This window comes from Liolophura sinensis, chromosome 8 (assembly GCF_032854445.1).
Source record: "Liolophura sinensis isolate JHLJ2023 chromosome 8, CUHK_Ljap_v2, whole genome shotgun sequence".
Classification (NCBI taxonomy): domain Eukaryota; kingdom Metazoa; phylum Mollusca; class Polyplacophora; order Chitonida; family Chitonidae; genus Liolophura; species Liolophura sinensis.
In genome coordinates, this window is record NC_088302.1 from 43,071,347 (window position 1) to 43,095,761 (window position 24,415).

The 24,415-nt window shown below is 39.1% G+C and overlaps 1 protein-coding gene across 1 annotated transcript in view; it reads left to right on the top strand.

Moving 5' to 3' along the window:
- The first annotated feature begins 9,835 nt into the window (after window positions 1–9,835).
- Window positions 9,836–24,415, top strand: part of LOC135474016 (CD109 antigen-like) — a 31,666-nt gene continuing 17,086 nt past the window's right edge. Inside the window, exons 1-13 of the mRNA XM_064753997.1 lie at window positions 9,836–9,960; window positions 10,682–10,869; window positions 11,138–11,163; window positions 14,669–14,834; window positions 17,011–17,081; window positions 17,449–17,574; window positions 18,391–18,439; window positions 19,235–19,319; window positions 21,093–21,207; window positions 22,146–22,370; window positions 23,026–23,313; window positions 23,580–23,678; window positions 23,897–23,959. Coding sequence (XP_064610067.1) covers window positions 9,875–9,960; window positions 10,682–10,869; window positions 11,138–11,163; window positions 14,669–14,834; window positions 17,011–17,081; window positions 17,449–17,574; window positions 18,391–18,439; window positions 19,235–19,319; window positions 21,093–21,207; window positions 22,146–22,370; window positions 23,026–23,313; window positions 23,580–23,678; window positions 23,897–23,959 — 1,587 coding nt within the window. The 5' untranslated portion in view covers window positions 9,836–9,874. The remainder of the gene's footprint in view (window positions 9,961–10,681; window positions 10,870–11,137; window positions 11,164–14,668; window positions 14,835–17,010; window positions 17,082–17,448; window positions 17,575–18,390; window positions 18,440–19,234; window positions 19,320–21,092; window positions 21,208–22,145; window positions 22,371–23,025; window positions 23,314–23,579; window positions 23,679–23,896; window positions 23,960–24,415) is intronic.

Sequence of the window (24,415 nt, forward strand, 5' to 3'; positions counted from 1 at the left end):
ATATGGCGTATCAAAATATTACTCAATAAACAGTCGGATTAGAATGCACACGGCAATGAAGATTTCATTGCAGCTTCATAAACGGCTTTCTGTTATTGTTTCAGATGAAGGCACTTCTCCTTATGCTCGTGATCGCTTGGTTCGTCATCCAATGGAGCGTCGAGACTCCGCTGTAGACTCTGCAATCTAAGATGTGAGCAGGCTAAACCCAGGCCATTCTGTACGCAGCTTTGCAGTCACCTCCGTCCACGTACCAGGAACTAGGTAACTTATAAAGGGCATACTTATATCAGTCACGTATTTGTGTTTTGCTAAAAGAGTTCGGATTGTAAATAATTAGAAAAAAATGTACGATATACATGTGGTACTTTCAAATACAAAAGTTAATACATTCCACTTCTTGTTTTTTCCCTCTCCATTTTATCAAGCGTAAAATTCCTGTTATAGCCTGAAACTACCTTAATTTTCAGGCTGTCGTGGGACGATCAGGTAATTAACGAAAACAATTTGGGCCCTGTTTCACAAAGTGCTCCACACGCTTAGAGAAACAGGTGCCTGGGCACCACCTGCTTTCTAAAGTAGTAGAGTCTGAACCTCTCATTGGGTAACTAGATTTATATAGAATTTGTAAATGATTTAAGACATTGATTTCATCTCCTCAAACAGAAAATGAAAATGAATAATATATTATTGATAATGAACCATGGATTGATACAGTGAGATTCCTTTTTAAGCAAGTTCCATAAATGTTGACAACACTAAAATATTTCTTAGATATGGAGTTCAATTCTTCTTTACAACATTCGTTGGGTCATCTTATCACTACACAGTGACACAGTCTTCGAACTGATCCTCCTTTTCTTGTCTTTTAAGGATCACTTGTTAGCTCGGGCCAGGCCGCTAGCATTCGTCAACTGACATACGCTCGGGAGGGTCGCGAAAATTCCAAATCTTATTGATAAACCAGACTAAAAAAAAACATTTTTTTGGGGGGGGGGGCTTTTTGTGTTAGGACTTTTTCATGGCGTTCTCGAGCAGCATGAAATAACAAAAAATCTGTTTACCGGGGAGTCGTGTCGAAAGCTGTGCAGCCGGGTATGGCCATGTCATACCAGTTTTCATTAAAAAAAACCCTAAAGGTAAAGAGCCAATGAAATGGCGACCAAAAAAAAGGAAAAAAAAATGTTAAGCACATAAAACTACAATGGATCTGTGTGAAGAATAAAAAAACCCGTTAAACGATTTCAGGGCATCTTCGGTCGTCTAGCATCCCTCCGGGGCAAAGGCGGCCTTGTTCTGGGAGAGTCGACCGAGGGTCGTACTACTTTCAAATTGCTTCCGGAGTGCGTGCCGGGTAAATGCAACAGTCTGCCACTCTCACTAAGCGGTCGATGACACATATGTTGTCGTTTGGGCAGTCGAACGTTCGTTGACGACCACTTGTCGTCCATCACTGTGTTGTGCACACGTCACACGTGGGAAAGACCATTAATAACTTACCAAAGGTCGGTGGTTGACCCTGGGCACTTTTCCACCAATAATACTGACTGACATCGTATAAGTGAATAATTCTTGAATATCCTCAGTGACAGATGCCACTTGTTCGATCTGGGACACAAGAGGAACAGATTCAAAGCCTGTCTTGGACTGGAAATGTCTACACCTCCCCGCTCCCGTAGGGCACTGATCACAAAAAACGGTCGAGGACGCTCGTGAGGTCGCCCACTGTTCGTTGAAGACCACTTTTCACCAATATGGTGTGTATATCTGTATGTCACGCGTGGAAAGAGTTAGTAACTTGCCAGAGGACAGTAGTTTATAACTGGTATACCGGGATCGTAGCTCTATAAAACTGACCTCCATGATGTCAGTGAAAAATTCATGAGTATGGCGTTAAATTTATTTATTTATTTATTTGATTGGTGTTTTACGCCGTACTCAAGAATATTTCACTATACGACGGCGGCCAGCATTATGGTGGGAGGAAACCGGGCACAGCTGCAGACCTTCCCACTTACGACCGGAGAGGAAGCCAGTATGAGCTGGACTTGAACTCACAGCGACCGCATTGGCGAGAGGCTCCTGGGTCATTACGCTGCACTAGCGCGCTAACCGACTGAGCCATGGAGACCCCCATGGTGTTAAATAAACAAATAACAAAGCAAATGCATAATTAAGAAAATGTTGATTTAGATAGTATTCGTTGTGAGTTGTTGTGGTCAACAACCAATAAAATTAGTCGTCAGCAATCAAACAAACGTCAAGAATGTCCATGTACATTTCTAATGTGTAAGGGGAGCTTACTCTGAATGCAAACACGAAAATTTTCTTACATGCTTGACAACTGAACAATGACAAAAACACGCTGGTTGAAACGGAAGGGGCTGAGCACTTTACTACCGTAAACTGTACTTACATAAATGGCATGTGGTAATCACCAGCATCGGATACCATAACATCCTTCTTTCTTAACAAGTGTGACAAGACACACTTAAACAATTACATAAAACATGTATATGACAGCTCTTCATGACTGTTTGCATATGGCTGTCCATATAATTTTTCAGCTGAAATGGAAACTAAACGTGTTGTATGAATACGTTTTAATATTTAATCTTAAACGAAAGACCATCCATGAAAGTTATAAACGTTTAACTGTAAGACTGAGTGTCATTCGCAATCACACAGATCCGGAAGTGTTGGATGCTTAGTAATTTGGCCTGAAGGTGTTAAAACACTTGCTGGTTTCGGTGCAAAGGAAGAGTATGTGGTACATAGGGGGTGAGATTTTAAAAGGGTCCCCTGATGGCAGAATTCTTGGACAAGATATATAAAGTCGCTATCCGGCCTTGTCCTTTAGGCACCACTTTACCTCTGTCATGTTGTAACATTCTGGGAGAAGATCTCAAAACTGGGAGCTTGTTCGTGATGATGTTAACATTGACAGCTAGATAGGTAACAAACCGCAAAACAGGAGTTGTGCGGTAGTCTAGGAAGATTATTTGTTTATCTCGGCATGATGCCTCAGTGGCATCGGAAAAAAATGTTAAGTAGGCCTTTGATGTAAAACGTACATATACATGCATACATTATCGCCAACAAACTTACATTTTCTCTGGCTAATTGAAAGTGAATTCACAGTCTGTCGAAAACGGTGCACTTCGGGGCCGAGATCAGTCGTTTGCCAGTTCATGGCAGGTTTTAATGCAGAAATCACACATCACTGATCAGCCATGGTTACTCAGCGTTGCACGCGCCTTGCGTTCAATTCCAAACTCCCTAGTTAGAGGTACATGTCACGGACAGTATACGTCGTGTAGAAGACCATACACCTACTCTCTATGTTGGCTTTACATCACTGCCACTAATAGATAAGCCTCACCTCATCAATAAAATTGTTTCAGGTGCTGGGTAGAATCATGTTGTGCATACTTCAGATAAAAAGAATGCAACTTCCTCTTTTAAAGTCTTGGGTGTGGCTCGAACCAGGGTTGATCTTGATCTACCGCTCTCCCAACTGTGCTATCCGAGCCGGTGCGCTATAAGGAGTTTTGGTGCTAGACATTTTACCAGTCATTAAATCTGGGTTTTCTGTTTAATGTCTTGTAACCTCTGATTCGACATTCTTCTGACCGTATTTTATTTTTATGACACAAGAACTTTTAATCTAATATTCTACGTTAAATTTTCGCATTGTGTCATTTAGTTGAACACTTGAAATATTTTAAAAATAAATTTTTTTAAAAATTTGAATATTTTTTAACATAAATCAACCTCTTTCTATGGAAGCCGGCTGAGGACATCTCGCGGGTCACGGGACGCGACACGAGGGCGGTGCAAATGGCGCGCGAATGATGTAGACTTACGGGCTATTATAGATCAAGAGTATTAATCTTGAGGGCAATCCGTTGACAAACACGGTACCGTCCTCGCCCCCTCGTGTTTTTTTGCTAAATACTTATGTAGGGTGAAGATTGACTGTATACTCCTTTTGACATTGAATTTACGTCTATGGAGTGTCTGGGAAATGCATGTTTCACGCAGCGATGACTTTATCTGTTTTACAAAATATTCCGTGTAAGGGCATGGTGTAAATATTTTTAGGTTCCACCCATAATGATGTCATGAGCTACACTGATTTCGTTTATGTCTCTCGCCGTGATAAAGTAATGAGCCACTCGTAAAAAAGTCATAAGCCACTCGTAAAAAAGTCATAAGCCACGCTGACATGCTAATTATCCGTGATAAAATCATGAGCCATAATGACGTCGTTTACGTACATCTTAACCACAAATGATAACGTAATGAGCCCGACTGACGTCGTGTACGTACATGGCAATTACCCGGGATCAAGTCATGAGCCACGCCGACGTGCATGTAAGACATATAGAGGTTATGCAACGAGAGACTGTGTTACGATGGATACCATTCGAAGCTATTAACTTTTTTAGAATCACGAGCCTCTCACACTACACAAAATTTTTACTTTTTAAGTCGCTTTAAAAACGCCTCCAGATCATTAAGAAACGAGTTTCGCTGGTTTTCTCATTGCCATGAATATTTTCAAGAGGCCTATTTACTGTTTGGAAAAAAAACATAAACATTATGAAACACAACATAGGCCACACAAAACAAGCCCATCGATGACGAATAGTTATAGCTGACAAGTAATAGAAATGTGCCGTTTTATTCGAAAGCATATTATTTACACCTTTACACCTTTTCTTCATTCTGGTAGTTGTGTTCATGTGCACTCGCTGACCCAGCTTGCACTGGTAGCCGGAGCCAGAAAAGGCAAGTTTTTGTCGAGTGCATATTATCAATTTTACAAACACAATGGCAACAAAGGTGAGCAGTCGTAAAAACAAGCAAAGGAAGAAACCACGTCCTAAAACATTTACACGAGGAAAGTTTATCGCTGATAAAAATAGCTTGAGACTTGTCGAAAAGATGCGCGGTGAAAACTTCGAGTAACAGCAACAACGCTTTATTTACCTAAGCTATGTGTGAATGTAAAATTTGTAGATTTCTTTACAGAAATATTACTGAATTGAAGACTAGAAACATCAAATCGCCGAATACTAATAACTAACAAGTTATGGTTTATAAAAAAAAAGTTGAGTTTAAGACTATGTAATTAGCTCATTAATGAACCCTAGGCTATAACTGGCTGAATTTTTTCTGGACCAACAGTAACACTGAGTAACAGTGGGTCCTTGGCTATATACATTGATGACAACTTGATTGATTACTATCATTATCTGACAAATTAGGGCGTGAAAACTTACCAATACATAAACATCATTGAAAAGCAGTCTACTGATGAGCAACGCTCTCAAACATACCACTGGTTACGTATTGCTGTAGTCTGTGCATGATTTACTCAGTCCATCTATTGTCAGACAAATGAGGCGCGCCGTCCAATTTTGCTCGCTAGGTGGCGCTCTTGTCATAGCAGTGGCTCGCGTTTTAATTCAGTTTCTGCGCCACATGTTTTACTTGCTGAGTAAACATCTAACATAAGATACATGTATGGCAATGGATCTGTAGCATACCTCTTATAATCTCTGTTTAAATTTCTACTGTGGTTTTTGCTTCATTTATTCAGACTTCAAAAATGACAAGAATAGAAACTACAATAACCTGTACACATACATTTTAACTTAGTAGGCTACCTGTATGTGAGATTTTTAGAGCGAAAACTTTAAAAAGCTGAGAGACCGAAAACTCCTTTAAATCTAATTTAATTTTAAAGTTACTACATTAATTAAATTTTTATTTTGTTCCCCTATGCATACATGCACATGCTGAAATGCATGTTCATGCAGTAGATACATGCTATTTTTAAGATATTTTATTTTAAAAAATGTTAGTCTCATCAACATGACGTAAGTTTATTCACAATTTAACGCTTGATACTAAATACACACATATAAATGACCATCAGGATATCATCTTTCATGAATGTATGGAACAAAATTTTTTTATTTAGAAAAAATTAAATTGTACTACATCCAGATAATCTTGCTCCTCCGTTCATACATGTACACGCACGAAGGTCCATGTTGCAGATAAATATTTTAATTAAAATATAGTATAGTAGATATAAACATTTGTAAATTAAAATTAGGATATCACCATATATGAGGGGCCTCCGTGGTTCAGTTGGTTGGCGCGCTAGCGCAGCGTAATGACCCAGGAGTCTCTCACCAATGCGGTCGCTGTGAGTTCAAGTCCAGCTCATGCTGGCTTCCTCTCCCGCCGTACGTGGAAAGGTCTGTCAGCAACCTGTGGATGGTCGTGGGTTTCCACCGGGCTCTGCCCGGTTTCCACCCACCATAATGCTGGCCGCCGTCGTATAAGTGAAATATTCTTGAGTACGGCGTAAAACGTCAATCAAACAAATAAATCATCATATATAAGTTATTAATAAGTAATTTATAATTTCTACACTGTGTCTGACCCGTTTTTTGTCAAACACAAGCAGGCCTATATCGTCATGGTAACAAAATACAAGACTTACGGTATGTAGTCAGTTGTAACAATATTATTTGGAGTAATTTATATAAGCTTAGATTTTTTTCTTTCCTACCGAGTGAGGTTCAGTTGTTTTTCTCATGAAATCTGCTTTTTTGAATGAATGTATAACATTTTTTCATTGATATTAGGTCTACTGATTTGTTTAGACATTCACTAACGATAATCTCAGTAACCTTTGAGTTGCTTTTATCTACATGTATATAATGTTTGTAAATTTCTTTTGCAAAGTAATGTTGTTCTGACTCATGCCATTAAATTTAATAATAACCAAATTCAGAGATGAAATACTTCTATAAATTTGCTATGATTTCACTTCACACAGGCTGATGGAACTTGCAACATTTGATTCTCCTTGGCCGGTATACCTAAAGTAAAAAACAGATTTAATTCATTCGCTATGACCACTTATTATCTTCTGGAACTGCTTAGCTTTCCTTTTAAAATCCATAATTTCGGATAAAGCTGTATTTTCAGTCCTCGAAATCAGTAGGGAAAACACACATTTATGCGACGACGTTGGACTCGTTGCCAAAAAAAGAATACAGCGCCTGAAACTATTTACCTTAAAACGAATCGCCGAGGTCGCAACAGTGAGTTGAAAGGTCAAGGCCTGCTATTTCGCATAAAAATAATCCCAAGTTCTAAAAGTCATTTTCCTTGGGTAATACTTTATGACGTTGACCAATAACCAATCTTTGTGGAATTGAGAGCATAATCCAGGTCAGAATATTACCCCGCCACTTTCAAAGCTCTGCTTTGATTGGTTACTTGAAGCAAGATGTCTAGCCATCTCTCTTCTCTCTACATTTCAGCAGACAGTAAATGATACATGTGGGCTATATAAAACGAAAAAAACCTGCACTTGGATATGGTCCGGAATCTTGGTGTAAAAAGACGCCCCAATCTCAAGCTTCTATTGAAAACAAAGACTGGCAAATAAAATCATTGTTCTCCCAGTCAGCTTTCCGCACGTACCTCACTGGCAGACGTACCTTTTTATTGGTCCCCTTAACACAGATTTACACTTCTGTTAACTGGCATCACGACGCACTGCTATTTCGCTTTGTGACACGGATAAAGGAACAGGCTGTACCAGGCGCTGATTTTTTTATTAATTTTTAATGTACGTGGATGTTATTTCAGTTCGCAATCTCTCTATGTCATTTTAGGGCTATATAGGTATGAAGGATATTTATACTGAATGCACATGTTGAAGGTCATGTGTAGTTTCAGTCAGTCCTCTACCTGTCAACCAATCAGATCTGATTAAATTCTGGTCAATAAGAAGTAAAAATCACAGATCCAGACATAAATAAACAGCCCGTTACAAAACATGTAATGGGCCTGACATGTAGATAATGTAGAAAACTAGATATATATTCGGAATAATACACCTTATTCTGTCCCTTAAAGTCCAGCCGTGTTATTTATGTTTTTGTGTGTATTTGTTTTATTTTGAAATACGCAGCAATCAAATTATCCTTATATACCCCTTGTGCAAGAAAACTGTGTCCATTATCGAAATAATAAACCTTAACTGTCATAATATTTATGTTTCTTCGTTATTTGTGTCCTTCACAATAATCCTACTTCAATTAACATAAAGAGTTGCATGCACACACAATGCTGTACCACCCCGTGCTCTCTTATGTCTCTTATAATATTATATTCTGTTATAGTATACAACGCGGTATTGACATGCTCCGTTCGTACGCCTGGCGTTGGAGACTGAGTCGTTTCAGTTTCAAGTTTAGTTCACAGCCAGCTGTATGAGCACGTATGGAGCTTTGTACTTCACCGCTGTTTACGGATGTAGCATTATAATTCACGTTCATGTGTATTTGTTCATGGCGTTACATGGCGAACAATAAGATTGGTGACACGAGATAAAGGCTCAGTCAAGCGATGGCCCGGATGTGGGGGGCCCTTCAATCATGCGACCAGATAATCAAATGTATACTTCTGTATTTCGCTCTAATTAACCAAGCACTCAGAAGCAGAAACAAAGGAGACAACATCAACGTTGACGATGAAATCGACGCTAATAAACAAAGGGACTGCACAATGTGTTCGATAGTAAACATGTGCAGTGGCCACATCGCAAGATAGCTGGTTCGACAGCGCAAGATGACACTGCCAACAAAGTGAATTAATGAATGAATGCTTGGGGTTTAAAGTCGTATCCCTACAAAATGAAGAAGACTAGCTCGACTACTTTCATGGGTCTCTCCATAGGGTACACAGTACACTTATAAAAGTTCGCCAATACAAGTCAACATGGACGATATTTATTTATTTATTTGATTCATGTTTTAAGCCGGACTCAAGATTAGCATTATGATTAGAGGAATCCAGCATGAGCTGGACATGAGGAATTAAACCTGAGCTGCACTTGAACTCACAGCGACCGCGCTGGTGAGAGGCTCATGGGTCATTGTGCCGTGCTCGCATGCTAACCACCTCGATCACGGAGGTCCTTGAGATACAAAAATAAGTTTAAAAAGCGATCTTCATTAATTTCACTACAGCTGGATTGTCCGGGAAAATAAGTAACTGTGTGAATCTTTGCGCGGTGATTTGCTCTGCAAATTAGTAATACAACAGTGTGCTACGAGAAATCAAGAAAACTATACCCGTTTTATGGAGCCGTATGTGATAACTATTTAAGTAAATAAGCCCGTCGGAAGTAAATTTATCGAATTAATAGATATTTGTATATATAAATATATATTCTGAACATCAGACAGCCACAGGCAGGTTTTACGGATGTATGCAAATGTACATACATCCTGTTATAGACTAATCTAATACGAAGTAATTATCATTCATAAAAAAAAAACATGTCGTTATTATTTGATCTGTGTGCGGTGATTTGTGATTGGTGGAGACGAGACTGGTTATGTGACAGGATGCCCTGGTTTTGTCATACAGGTAACTACTGCACCTTCACAAACATCCTTCCCATGTGCCCTATATAAACGGCTTCGTAATACACTCTACAGATCACTTTTACTAGGTAAGTGCTCTTCACTGGGTATCTTAGTCTTCTTTCCTGTACTCTAGTCTATGTAAAATAATTTGTTTGACGTCCTGGCTTCATATGGAAATCCTCTTGTTCTCCAAAATGCCACAGGTTTATCAATGTTAAATGCCTCGTTGTTTCTTCTGTATGTTTTACCTGTGCTTCATTTAACTTCTCCTTACTGCTTTTTAAATATCTTGGAACAGTATCATTACAACCAATGACGTCATTGTTTCTTTTGTCTTACTAACTGAAAGTGTGAGTATAATACCCCTGGCATGTTATATTTACGATTCTTTCTTTCCAGACAAGATGTGGTATTTACTAGGTGCTTTATTGTTAACCGTTGTTAACGGTCAAAATATATTGCCGATTGAACCGCCTATCCCAAACATTCAGTAAGTAGACTTATATCCTTGCTTCAGAGCACAATTTTATGAGCAGCGTGAGTACACGTATTCTGCTTACTGTGTACCTCAGCGTAGCGGTGGATAAATGTTACATCAGCTACGTACGCTATGTTCAGCCTTTGTGTGACATTTTGGCGTCGCCAGGGTAAAGAAATTGCTGTATCACGAGAAGGGTGGTGGGACTCGTATAGGACTATTCCATAACGAAAGGGTTAGGAAAAAATACCATATATTGTAAATAGCAGCGCGTCTCTGACTGGTTATAATATTCCATCATTCTGGAACACAAACTTTTTTAATAAACCCGGCAAATGATTTAAATATTATATTATAATATAGTATAATATTATTAGGATTACCACAATTATTCTGTAACGAACATTTTCACTCACCTGTGTGGTCAGTTGCAAGCTATTTTAATTGGGTCACGAGATTCAAAATGATCTACAACCCCTTCGAGGGGAGATTGGCGAATGAGAAACCCCGAACGTGATATCACCTGTAACGAAAGTAATTCGGACTTGACGAAACTCTAATACTTCCTCTACATGGTTGTGTACAGTCCAACCTTTTCAACTAATCAGACCGGTGCTAATTTCACTGAACAAAAGTATGTGAAAATGTCATGTTATTATGGCAGTAATTAAGAATAAAATTCTTATCAGTTAGCTTTCCAGTATTACTGTATGTTTACTGTTGTCACTTCCAGGGAGCCAAATCTAGAAACTCCTACTTTCGACTCGTACCTTGTCGGCGTCCCCAGCTGTATTAAGCCTGGCCTTTCTGCAGATGTGTACGTGTCTGTGTTAAAAGGCTACAGTCCCGCCAATGTTATTGTTGAGCTGTTATCCGACACAGAAAGGACACTTGCAACCAATCGATCAATTGTCTATGTCGGTAAGAAAAAACCTAACATTCGTCAGCTCTAAACTAAAGTGCTGAATTCTATATTCTAACAATAAATTAAAAGTGCTATATATAGTGATTATTGTGTATATCGATCGTAGCTGGAAATGATTGGTCAGAATATGTATCAATTTTTTCCACAAGAATACAGTGTATATACACACATAGCTTATGGCTCCCAATCTTCATATGACTGAAAAATTGTTAAGTACGACGTAAAACCCCAAGCATTCGTTCATTCATTTTAAATCTTTTGCAGGAATTCCCAAGATACTATCAATTCAGGTGAGTTCATTATATTTATATCTTTGTAAGGCCATGCCCAATTTAATTCGCGGTAAGGATGTCTTGCATCTCATTATTATGCATACATGATGCAACACATTAAACGCACTTGCTCCTTTTCGCACTTCTTAAACCATTTTGTAGACTACATCTATATCAAATCAACTAAAAACTGTACTTAGCTCATATATAACGCCTTATTTTACCCATGATGTTACCCATTTATTCAGTAGCACATGTATGAAATCTCTCATCTATATTACTATCTAAGTTATTCATTATGTTCTCATTTGTTACGGTGCTCACTCGTGTGGCCTTACATGGAATTCCACAAGTATGTTACACGTCACACATCAAACTTTGCATTCCGGAATGATGCCATACGTGGACATGTCCTCAAGTATAATTTTCCAAAGCTGGATGGTTTACTCCGGGCATTCCACCACACACAGTATTACCCATCATTGTTGCATAAAGGCCAGTCAGATAAATAAATATCAATATCTTAATTATTAAGTATGCTCTCGTTTGTGGCGGTGCTCACTTGTGTGGTTTTACATGAAGTTAACTGGAGACCATTTACCTTCCTCCAGTATATGACAAACGTCACACGTTGACAGGTTCACCAGAATAATTTGCCACAGAGGGATGGTTTACCACGGGCACTCCACCACCCATAATATCATTTTCGTATAATTTAAACAATTTTGAGTCAAATCAGCTAAGATAATGCATGAGGTCATAAAATATATACTAATTCAGTAGAATTCTGGCGGTAAACACATTGTATTAATCCAAGTCATACTGACTTCCTCTCCGGTCGTACGTGGGAAGGTACACCAGCAACCTGTGGATGTTCGTGGGTTTCCCACAGGATCTGCCCGGTTTCCTCCCACGATAATGATGATCGACGTCGGATAAGTAAAACATTCTTGAGTCAGGCGTTAACACTGATCAAATAAATAAATGGTATCAAACCTAAATGCAGTAGTATACGGCCGTTTTTTCTTCACTTGCACATGAATGTCATAAAAGACAAATTGTGGATTTCACCCAAGCTGGTATAGCAAAATTTATTACTGCAAGCTAGTTTATTACGAACATTCTTTTACACAGTGATTTGATTTAAGTTAATAGCGCACGTACGAGAAAGTGGACTACTCAGAGTAAAGCTTTGGCATATACCCTTGACCCTTGGTGTATGCATAAATTCCATGACAAAAACAAAACGACAGCGAGAGCTAGATTCGAACACTCGGACTTGTTTGACAAGTTCCTGAGAGTTTCAAAGAAACATTTGTGTACCAATAGGGACGTTTCAGGTCAATAATCGTAAGGCCAGTTCCCAAAACGACGTATAACACAAACCACCAAGGAACTAAGAAAGTATACAAAGTACGAAAACAGGACGGAAGCAAAGTTATTACATACCAACTGAGTAATACATCTAAATCTGTAAACCTAATCCAGCAGTTCATTCAAGTTTTAGACACTGATCCACAGTACTCACGCATTATTATACACTATAACTGTGCACTACATGCATGGCCGTGGGTTTCCCCTCCCACCACAATGCTGGCTTCCGTTGTATAAGAGAAATCCTCCCACCACAATGCTGGCTTCTGTTGTATAAGAGAAATCCTCCCACCACAATGCTGGCTTCCGGTGTATAAAAGAAATCCTCCCACCACAATGCTGGCTTCAGTTGTATAAAAGAAATCCTCCAACCACAATGCTGGCCTCCATCGTTTAAGAGAAATCCTCCAACCACAATGCTGGCTTCGGTCGTATAAGTGAAATATTCTTGAGTACGGCTTAAATCACCAATCAAATAAATAAATAAATATATGCATGTTATTTAATATGCTGTATTTTATATTGCACATATTATTTTTCACACACTCATTCAGTACCGTAGTGCATGAGTGATATTGAACACTAGTTCAGTACCTCGTGTTTATAAACACTACATCAGTAACAGAGTACCACGCGTGCTTCTTACATGTTATTATCATCTCATATAAACTTCATACAACAATTCCACACAGTAGCACATGCATCCTATTACAAACCAAGTAGGTGGTACATGTTAGTTAGGTTGTACGTGTTAGGGAAATTTGTCAACATCGTTATGGGCCGTAGCCGAGGGATTCAGGTATTTGCCTTTCAATCGCTACGACTTACAAGGTGAGTGTTTAATCCGGGCCATGGACTACGAATTTGTAGACTACCCCGCTCTTACTGTTCATTAATGTCAGTAGACGTCTGAGACACAGGTATAGCCGTTTGCGCAATTCAGTGTTCGTTAGAGACCAACAAGGTGTGCATATCTGTTTGATCCACGTGGGTAAGTTCGTCATTAACTTGCCAAAGGCCGGTGGTTTTCGCCGGGCGCTCCTGTTTCCTTCAACCACAAAACCGACTACCCATCGTAAAAGTGACCAAAAAAATCGTAAAAAAAATCGTTAAAGTATTATCAACATTAATATCAAGGCGGTATAAGTACATTGTACTTGTATGTTAGTTCAAGTATACCTATTGGTCCGCTTGTTTCTCTTCCATTAAAACCAGTTTATATCAAATACACTGCCTCTCCCTTGCCTTGTCCTATGGTGTATCTATATGCAAACCTGTCCGCGTAAACACCATGTCTGGATGGTTGCTTGGTCTTGCTAGTTCCATTTCTTTCGGAATGTTTAAGGAAGGTTGTATAAAGCTTCAGATTCTGTGCTTTCAACAACCACCTCCTAGCAGCCCGACATGTTGCTGAGCATTGGTTTTAAGATTAACGAAAGACTGGAACCAGATGCTTTATTACAACTATTCTGTGAAACATCCAAGGACCTTGACTAGGAAATAAAGATATTATCCCCATTATCATATCACATTAAGTACTGTAATTCATTTGTATCGGAATATTATAAAATGCCCTCTTCTAAACACATCTTCAAATTTTGCAAGCCTCTTTAAGACGAGCTAGTACATCACCATTAAAAGTACGGAGGGCTAATTTCATAAAGCTTAGCCCTGTGTTTCTTCGTTAAATTCGCAGGTGAGGGGAAATAAAATTTTGGCGTGTTATACGTGGAGAATTATTGCCCATCATAAATGGTGCGGTCCAGGTATTCCAGGGTGTATTATCCCGCATTAAAGTCGGTTTTAACTGTAACGATGAGACTGACATAAAGCTTTAAATCTAACTTAACATCTGATACACTTGATAGAATGGATATATTATATCACCTGCCCATGGCTGTTCCTCATTACACAACACAAGTTTTGTAAAGTTTTGTCCTGTACATTTTATCTAAATTTGTATCATCGATTTCCGCCTACCAGATTCCTTCTGACATCGCTCAGCCAAATATGTATCCTCAACATTTTATCCAGCACAGCTTTGTATCCTCCACTTCCTTGTTCCAGATTCCCACTGACATCGCTCACACAAATTTGTATCCTCGACAATTTAACCAGCATATTTATATCCACCACTTCCTTGTTCCAGGTTCCCTCTGACATCGCTCAGCCACATTTTCGCTATTTGTTTATGCGCGTCACGGGAACAGGCAGAGGTGTGAACTTTCGGAACGAAACCCAGGTCAGAGTGAACCGTCGAAATGTGACGGGTTTTGTGCAGACAGACAAGGCCATATACAAACCCGGGGATACAGGTTAGTACAAATGTCAAGAATAAAACCAACTGGTTAGTATTGTTAGGTACACAGTCCAAGGTGACAGCATATCAGGATGCAGCTATAAACAAAACCCTTTCTCCACTGACACGTAGGTATCATAGTCCCGGAGATTTTGTTAATTTGTTTGTTTTCCTGTAAATACTCATTAAATGTGATGATATAATTAAAGACGTACAGCATAGAGAGTGTAACCAGAGCAACGAAAGTAGGGCAGACGTACGGCATAGAGAGTAAAACCAGAGCAGCGATGGCTGGGTGATAGACGTACAGCATAGAGAGTGAAACGAGAGCAGGGATGATTGTGTAATAGATGTACATCATAGAGAGTAAAACCAGAGCAGCGATGACTATGTAATAAACGTACAGCATAGAGAGTTAAACCAGAGCAGCGACGACTGTGGGATAGACGTACAGCAAAGAGTTAAACCAGAGCAGCGACGACTGTGTGGTAGACATACAGCATAGAGTGTAAAACCAGAGCAGCGACGATTGTGTGATAGACTTACACCATAGAGAGTAGAACCAAAACAGCAATGACTGTGTGATAGATGTACAGCATACGTACAGTGATATCTGGCAAATGGACACACGTAACGGGTAAAATACGGCCTCATATCGGTTTACCTCAGTTAGGGTTTTATTCTAACCGTTCATGTAAATATTTAAATAATTGCAAATTACACACTTTTTAGCACCATGGCTTAAGCAGAATTGTCCAAAAAAAGAATGCAGTTTATTTGACGTCACTGGTGTAAAAATACTCAAAATGGTGTATTATCATCGCATTTTACATGCAATAACATTAAAACAATGCAAAGGGACCAGGCCTTGGGGGTGCTTAGTCCACCAGCAGAACATGGGAGAATACAATATAATTGAAGACGTGTAACATAGATAGTACAAGAGCAGCGGGAACAGAGTGATATATCTGACAAATGGTGGCACGAAACAGGTGAAATACGGCTTCCTGTCAATTTATCTCATTTAGGGTTTTTATTCTAACTGCTCAAGTAAATGCTTAAATAGTTGCAAATTACTCCCCCACCCCCAGCACCTACGCATTACAATAAACGAAAAGGGATCAGACCTCGAGGATGCTTAGTCCACTAGAAAAATCCTGGTTTATGCTCTAATACAGTATAATTAAAGAGTGAGTGAGTGCTTGGGGTTTAACGTCGTACTCAACAATTTTTCAATCATATGACGACGAAGGAATCATTAGGGTGCATGTACGTGTAATGTGCCTCCTTGTAGCAGGACGGATTTCCACCGCTCTTTTATTTAGTGCTGCTTCACTGAGACGACTTACCGAAGGCAAGTAAGCCGCCCCGCCTGAGCCATTATACTGATACGGGTCAACCAGTAGTTGCACTATCCCCTTCATGCTGAACGCCAAGCGAGGAAGTTACAACTTCCTCTTTTAAAGTCTTAGGTGTGACTCGATCAAGGATTGATCCTGGATCTACCGGTCCCGAAGCGGACAGTATAATTAAAGACGTGCAGCATGGAGATTAAATGTACAGCCGCGACGAGAGTGCGATAATTGGCAAATGGTCACACGTAACCGGAGAAATCCGGCCTATCTTCAATTTACCCTAATTAGTGTTTGATTTTAATTGTTCATGTAAATGCTTTAATAGTACCACACTTCTTAGCTAAAGCGTATTGAGGTTAAACATTATGTAAGGATGTCAAGTTATTTTTTAGACGAGACGTCGTCGTATGACATGTTCTTGAGTTCGGCGTATAACCCCAATGTAACAAATAAATAAATGGATTAGACGTCACTGATCTAAACTTAAAAGGCAAGTTGTTGTCCGGACCACATTTTTTTCCCGTGGCAGATGGGTACATCTCATAGATTTCATATATATTTCTTTAGGACAGACTGGACAGTGAACTGGCTTTGGTGTCGCGCGTATATTACAGTTTACCGAAACTGTAACTCCGTAGAAAGAGTGAAACCTTTTGGCTGATAAGATTGACCAGTCAGTAATGTTGGCACATGCGCACCCCGTACTGTTGTACCCAGAGCTTGTGGAGGCCTACATACTGCTGGTAGAACACTGAGGATAAAAAAAATACAAAAATCCATACCGGTACCTCTTTAGTAGTAATCATTTAACTATTCATTGTTTGTTTATTTTTTCAGTGAACTACAGAATATTTTCACTGTTTCCTGATCTGAAAGTTCACAAAGCTAACTACGACATTGAAATCAAAGTAAGTTAAATCCGTTTAAGTTACTCTGTACAAATTTGCGTCACAGTTTGCCCAAGACTTTAAGCCTACATTGGATATGTTATTTTCTTTTCTGTGTGAAGGAAGCCGGTGTCTCACGGTTAACAAATCGAATAAAGAATAAATGAATCATTGATGCTACTTTGGTAATACTAAAGCCATTTATTGGCGAGAACATGTTCAAACTTACAATTTCGCAAAGTATTTTTCACTTGGGCTGAAAGAGTCTTAATAACGCTGGATTAGTTCGAGTCGGTATAGCCTCTGTGACATTTTGTCGCAGGCTGCTCATTCATGTTAAGGGAGATAACTGTGTAACAATGTAACGATTTTATGTCAACTGTTCCAGGACCCCAAGGGAAATAAGATTCTGAATGTGAAGAACGTGTATGACCCCAGCGGACTGGTGCGAGACAGTTTAAAACTGTCTGACGAACCTGTGTTAGGTTACTGGCAAATACGCGTCGTTGAAACTGTAAGTCAGTCCTAGTGACCTTGCGTAAATGCTTACCGATTCGAAATTTACATAGCTGTGGCCAATTGTCTTATATATTCATTGATAATATTAGATCCCTGTATATTTTTTTCCATACGTGGGAAGGTCTTCCAGCAACGTGCGGATGGTCGTGGGTTTCTTCCCACCATAATGCTCGCCGCCGTCGTATAAGTGAAATATTCTTGAAGAATGGCGTAAACCACCAATCAAATAAATAAATATAATAATTTATTTATAATTATTTTTATTTAATTATTTAACAGTGTATTAACATCATAGATTAGATGCCTATATATCGTAATTATTTCAATCTCTTTGTAAACAGTATTTAACTGTATCAGAGGAGTCACGACTATCGCATTTCTTACATACAGTTGTTCAAGTCATTAACCTTTGATACCCGCCATTAAATCTTTTGCATTTAAAAAAATTGATTGTTGTTTAAGGCTTTACTCCAGAATCTTTCACTTATACTATGACGGGTCACATGTGGAGAGGAAACGGGAATGCCCGGGGGAAACCGCCGCACTTTGCCAGGTTTCTTTCAATCATCCTGACTAGGAGCTGTATGCAAAGTTGTGAGACCTGGATTACGAACCTAGAATAAACAATAGACAAGCTTGGACCCGAGTTATTTCGGGCCAGAAAGGTTTACCATTATATGGCATTTCCTCTTGGCCCAAAAAAAACACCTCAATATACTAAAACACAATCAGTTCTTATGTCTAGCATCAAGTCTTTGAACATGTATAAGTTTTGACTGAATGACTATAACTAATTTGTGGTCTTTTGCAGGGTGCCGGGTCTATCACATTTCACAAATCATTTGAGGTGAAAGAAACAGGTAAGTGCTGCAATAATCAACCCTGGGCTGCTCTGATTTCTGTAACACGTCAACACAGTAACACATCGCAAAACATACTCCATAGGGCGGATGCTCCGCCCTCTACTCTCGTCTTTACGCAAAATTTATACAGAAATCATGAAGAACGCCAAGACCTCTGGTGTCAGGTGGATGAGGCAGGAAGTGATGGCTAAAACGAACATGTTGCCCCAACATTAGTTATATTATTATGGTATTTGATACATATCCGTTTTCGATCTTCATATAAAGAGTGCACGGCTTGATTCCAACTGACGCCTGAAGCAATTTTATTGAAAACGATGATTATAGTTCGGTGCATACACATGAGTAATAAGGCTAAGCCTAAACAACCGAGCGTAGTGAGGGGCTTGCGCTGTAAGGAGTATGATGAGTACGCCAATGCATGAAAGAACAAAATTCCTAAATGAGTATTTTTATTTATTTGACAGTTGTTTAGCGCCATTGTCAAAAATTTTTCACTTATACCATGGTGGTCTGCTTTACGGGTGAAGGAAACCGGTGTGCCCGGAGTAAACCACCGACATTCGGCAAATCACTGACAAACTGCCTGATTAAAGATGCAACCGAAGCTTATGTAAATAAATTATTTGTTGCTCAGACTTATATTCTTTAATACGGAAATTCTAGCATGAAATAAATGAAATGGTAAATCATGGCACCGCACCCTCACAACTCGCCCTCTGGACACTCGCATCACCCACATCATCTAAAACGCCGCCCCTCACATATAGGTCTTGCTGTGTGTGCTTTCAGTTTTGCCAAGGTTCGAGGTGACAGTCATTCCGCCATCATTTGTTTCTCAAGAACATGAAACCGTTGACGTAACGATCACTGGCCTGTAAGTATGGACTTAATCTAGTTCTGACAGTCCTTTTTTTCTTCTCGTGACCATTGGGATCGCACGTTCATATCCAGCTGATGTCTGTTCGGATTCGACTTTGAAGCAAGAAGTTTTGTCATGATCATGTTCGATCCAGATGTTTCTTCCCAGGCTGTGTGCTGTTTCTGGACGCCATCATTTGATCGGGATGTTTCTCCCCACGCTCTGGACAATTACCTCAATGTGTCAACATGAACCCGTCATTGGATCGAGATGTTTGTCTCCAGGCCCTTAGCGATTTCCTCAATTTGTTGACTAGTTGAACCAGTTGTTTGGTCGCGATGTTTTTCTCAAGGCTCTGTGCTGATTCTTTTACCTATAAACATGATCCGTATGGTATTAGTGAAATGATATAGAGTACGACAACACACCACAGCCAAGTAAAACAATGATCCACTATTTCTCGCGAGTACACTTTTCATCGACCTCCTCTACTGCTTGTTAATTTCACACCTTAAAGGACAAGACAGCACCTGGCTAAAACATATTTCGATCGAAAGCTTTCTAAAAAGCATCATGTTTTATTATTTTAATGACATTTCTTCGAATAACTGGTAAAGTTCAAAATGACAATACTGCACAAATTCCTGGTGTGAATCAAGGCAGACATCTGGAGAATTTTTATCCAATCAAACACGTTGCTGTCAGATTGCGCGGCCTAAGCTGTGAAGAAGCCTTTACCCATTCACTCCATGAAGTGACATATGATAAGACAGAACTACTGCATAAGACATCATTTTGAGATCGTTTACAACGATTTATTTACGTGTAGCCGAAGGGTCATTTCACAAAATGTTGTGGGATAGGTGTGTATTATTTATGGACCACCATCTTTGGTTATACGGCTTCCTTGCACGAAGCTCCCTTGTTATTTAAATGGACGGTCTTGTCAATGTTTGTGAAATGAGTTGATTTACAAGCCGTGTAATATTTAACGACGGTATCACAAATTATATGAGACAGTAGCATACCGTCTCGACCCAAACCGCATTCATCTTCCCCGATACCCTAGGCATGCTAGGCCTATGCTGTTGAAATTATACAAATACATTTTTTGTAGTTCATTTTAGCGTTTAGTTATCAGCTTCTAAATAACAAATATCAGAATCAGTGAAAAATTTATTAGGGATGCCGCAGATTTATGGGAATGAGAAGGCGGCATCTCACCAAAAAATGCTTAAAATGAAGTAATTTTTATCAATTAATTTTTTTTCTCAAAATTTGTTGGAATAGAAGAATTTAAATTATGCACCTTTGTCTTTCTCGCATACAAGGGATGATTGTTTTCTTTTATAAATTACAGTAAAATTATTGAAACGCCGTGTTCAAGCCGAGGTGTATCAGTTACGTATTATTATTATTAGTGTTTTATAGCTAGGTCAACATTGCTCTCATCTTAGAAGTCACCACCACAAAACTGAAGCACGAAGTTCAACGACAGTCGAATGCGTAGATCAGCCTCAGTGGTGCTTAAGTTTAATAGGCTTCCAAGTTTTGTTTTTTTTCTAATATATTCTTCTATACTTTTGGCAGGAATATGTTTGGAGCCATCACGCCTTCTGTGCAAGTAACGTAATATAAAGTGCTACTGCTTTTCACTGCAGTCTAATGGGGTTTCCACATTAGAACACACTCTTTTCACCTGTTCGACCGACCCCACAGTGTCTGTAAGTTTTATATCTACTTTCTTTCAAACGAAAATCTAACAGCCAGTTTACCGTCTACTTCCAGCTACACGTTCGGTGATGACGTCAGAGGTACGTTGTCTGTCAGCGTCAAGGGATTTCCTTGGTGGAAGTCCAACAAAGAAGATCTCCAGCCTATCCTTCATCAAACAGTTCCCGACGTGAGTATTGTATGAAGAATGTCCCTATTCATCATTTTTTACATCAATTATAGTAAGTAGTCTTAAGCACCTCAGTCCAGTTCCATATGAATGGAGAGGTGTGCCTGCGCCTGCTCACCAATCCATTTTAGTTGGTTCGAAATAACTATTGTTTAAATCAGTTCAATTTCTAATATCTTTCCTGACAGGAGTATTTGTAATATAGCTATAGGAATGTACCTCAACAACCCTCTGAATGTTAATACCGCTATACTCTTGAAGGGAGAGAGTGTATCCCTTACTTTATTCCACTAAAATGATATGCCAACGGATTTTTTTTTGTTCATTTTTGTACCAAGCTATTTTAGTTGATGTGGGTTGTTTTTCTTCCAATATTGCTAGCAGATTGATCCAATAAAGTCAAGTTTGCTTTGTTTTGCCCACCAGTGACAAATTTATATTGATATTAATACCTATGTCTCAAATCCAACTGTGGGTTAATCTAATCTGTCTCTAGTTCATTTGCCGAACTTCGGAAATATCAGTTCGTGAAATAAAACCCATACAATCTCTAAAACATATTTTTAAAAATCCACCCAACAACTGGACAAAAACGTATATCTGTATTTAAAGATAAACCACACCAATGGAAAAAGGAAATGTGTGTTTGCAATAAATCGAAATAATCTGAGCGTGTTATGAAGCAAGCTTCAATAATCAGAAATACTTGGATATAGCGCTAAACAAAAATTAAATAAATACACCAGAAAGCAAAAGATATCAGCATGGAGAGTAAAAATACAGCAGTGGCGAGAATGTGTTAATACGTAACCAGTGAAATCCGCTCTCTTTGTCAATTTACCTCAGTTAGGTCTTACTAATTGTTCATGTAAATGCTTAAAAGCAGCATTTAACTTCATTGCATCACTTTATCTGTAAACCGTTTATATTCTTCACAGTTTGTTGGAAGATCCACCTTGACATTTAGCGTAGACGATCTTCGCAACTTGACGAGTAACCAGCGCCTTTATAGCTTTGAGGTGGAAGCCACGCTACAGGAGACTCTCACGGGAATAACCGCCACCGATTCTAAGCATGTCACAGTATATCAGACTTCCACGAAAGCCGAGTATGCTCCAGGCAATTCCAGGACGTTCAAACCGGGGCTTGATTATAGCGTGATCGTGAGTATATACTTAGTCCTTCTGGACGCCATGATTGATGTTCTCTTAGTCCTGGATTTTATTCTGCTGTTTCTTTTTGGGGATTTTTAAAACATCGACGACCATTCCATGGTGAGAAATTCCAGAAATATGCTACAAGTATAAAATGAATGAATGACTGATTACGCCTTAACGTCACATCAGTACAAGTTTAAAGGAATGGAGTGTGTTTGTCGGCTAGTCTTTTAGTGAGAACAACATTGAATCTTCCTTGGAGTTTAGTGACCACAATGGCTGTGCATGGTTTAAAATTCTAATGTTAGGTTACACTTCGTGGTAAATTCTTGTGGCTGTTACATGTACTCTTGGTCATTTGCCAGCTTAGATTACAGTACAGAGAATAGAACCTCAGCAGTTATCACAATATGCATGACAGGTCACACCTTGTACCGGTGAAATCCTACCTCTAGTCAATTTACGTCATGTATAAGAGTAAAATGTAGCAAAGTACACACTCCCTAGCATTATGACTTAAGCAGAATTAAGTAAAAGAATGCTTTGGTGTTAGTTGCTATTTATTAGACGTCAGTGGTCTAGAATTGCTCAAAAGCCACAGGTAGTTCATGCTTGTTGACAAGATTACAAACGATGTCTGAAGTAATTTTTTACATGACAGTTGAAGGTCAGCCAGCAAGATGGAACAGCGTTTAATGGACCTCTGGGTAATCTGAAAGTACTGGCCGAGTTTACTCACCAAGTCACTCACACCGCCGAGGCGACAGTTTCCCTCACGCAGACAAACCCACCCAACAGTTCCCTGGCAGAGGTGTCCTTTGTGAGGAAACCCAAAGCTTCCCAGGAAGATATTACCCGGATCTTTGTGACGCTGTCTGATCTTGGGGGAGGTCTTTTGAAGATTAATATACCCACTGTACCCGAATACGCAGAAAGGCTAAGCATTATTGTAAGTTCCGCATGGCATATATGCATGCAAGTACACAAAGGATCTAAGAATGATGTAGATGGACAATATTAGGTTGTTTTAGTGTCGCTTCTTCTACTGAATGTTACGAGAATAGGATCGCTATAATGACATAAATACATTAAACGTTTAAGAAAGTTAAACGTTTCTCCAGAGAAATTCTGAAGAAAATATGCTATAGGAAATTATAGGGCAAATATTGTTGGAGTAAATTCGCTTATTGACGTCATTCTTTACTCTGTTTACAGACAACATACCAGAAACGGGCTTACTACTGGTATGCAAATCGAGCTTACTCTCCAAGCAACAGTTTCCTGCAGATGGCGGTATCCAACACCCAACCGAAGGTTAACACTCATTTTTTTTCTGTTCCGTCAACGAACTATACAGTTATATTGCTTGTTGCTGTCTGTGAAACCTTTGATAATTTAAGTGAGATCTTCATTATAATTAATATGTGTTAAAGGATAAATTTTAATCTGAATAACAGTTTCATTCCCGCTAACTGATCGGAGAACTGTCGTCTTTTTGTTCTGTTCATTTATTGTCTGCTTGTTTTCCTCAGGCAGGAGATACCCAGAGTATACAATTCCGGTCTACTGTTGAAACAGATTCATTTAGCATTCTGGTACGTGATAGTTTTAAAAATTTTTAAGAAATGATGATTCTGTCTAACAAGGTGAGAACACAACGAAACTTTATGAAATTTACCAACTCGATGATTCCTCTAAACAGTTATTTCACAATAAATATTTAAACTGATGCTTGTTTGATGGACATCGTGAACCAGTTCATAGTGGAGCTATTGGATTTCTAGAGGCTAACACTGCTAATACTAGTGCTCGGCCTTTACGGAGCGGGTCGAATCAGTAGAACCTTATATTATTAACACTTTAAGGCGCCATTATGCGATTTATTGTGCCTCGTTAGATTTCTGTTTGGCAGCCTTTTGTGGGATGCTAGATATTCTCTTTAAACAATGTGTTTTAGGACGACTCTTATCTAGATATGTATGACTTTTCTTAAATGGATTATCTTCATCGTTCACGTAAAATATGTGTGGTTATATTCAATACAACCCAAA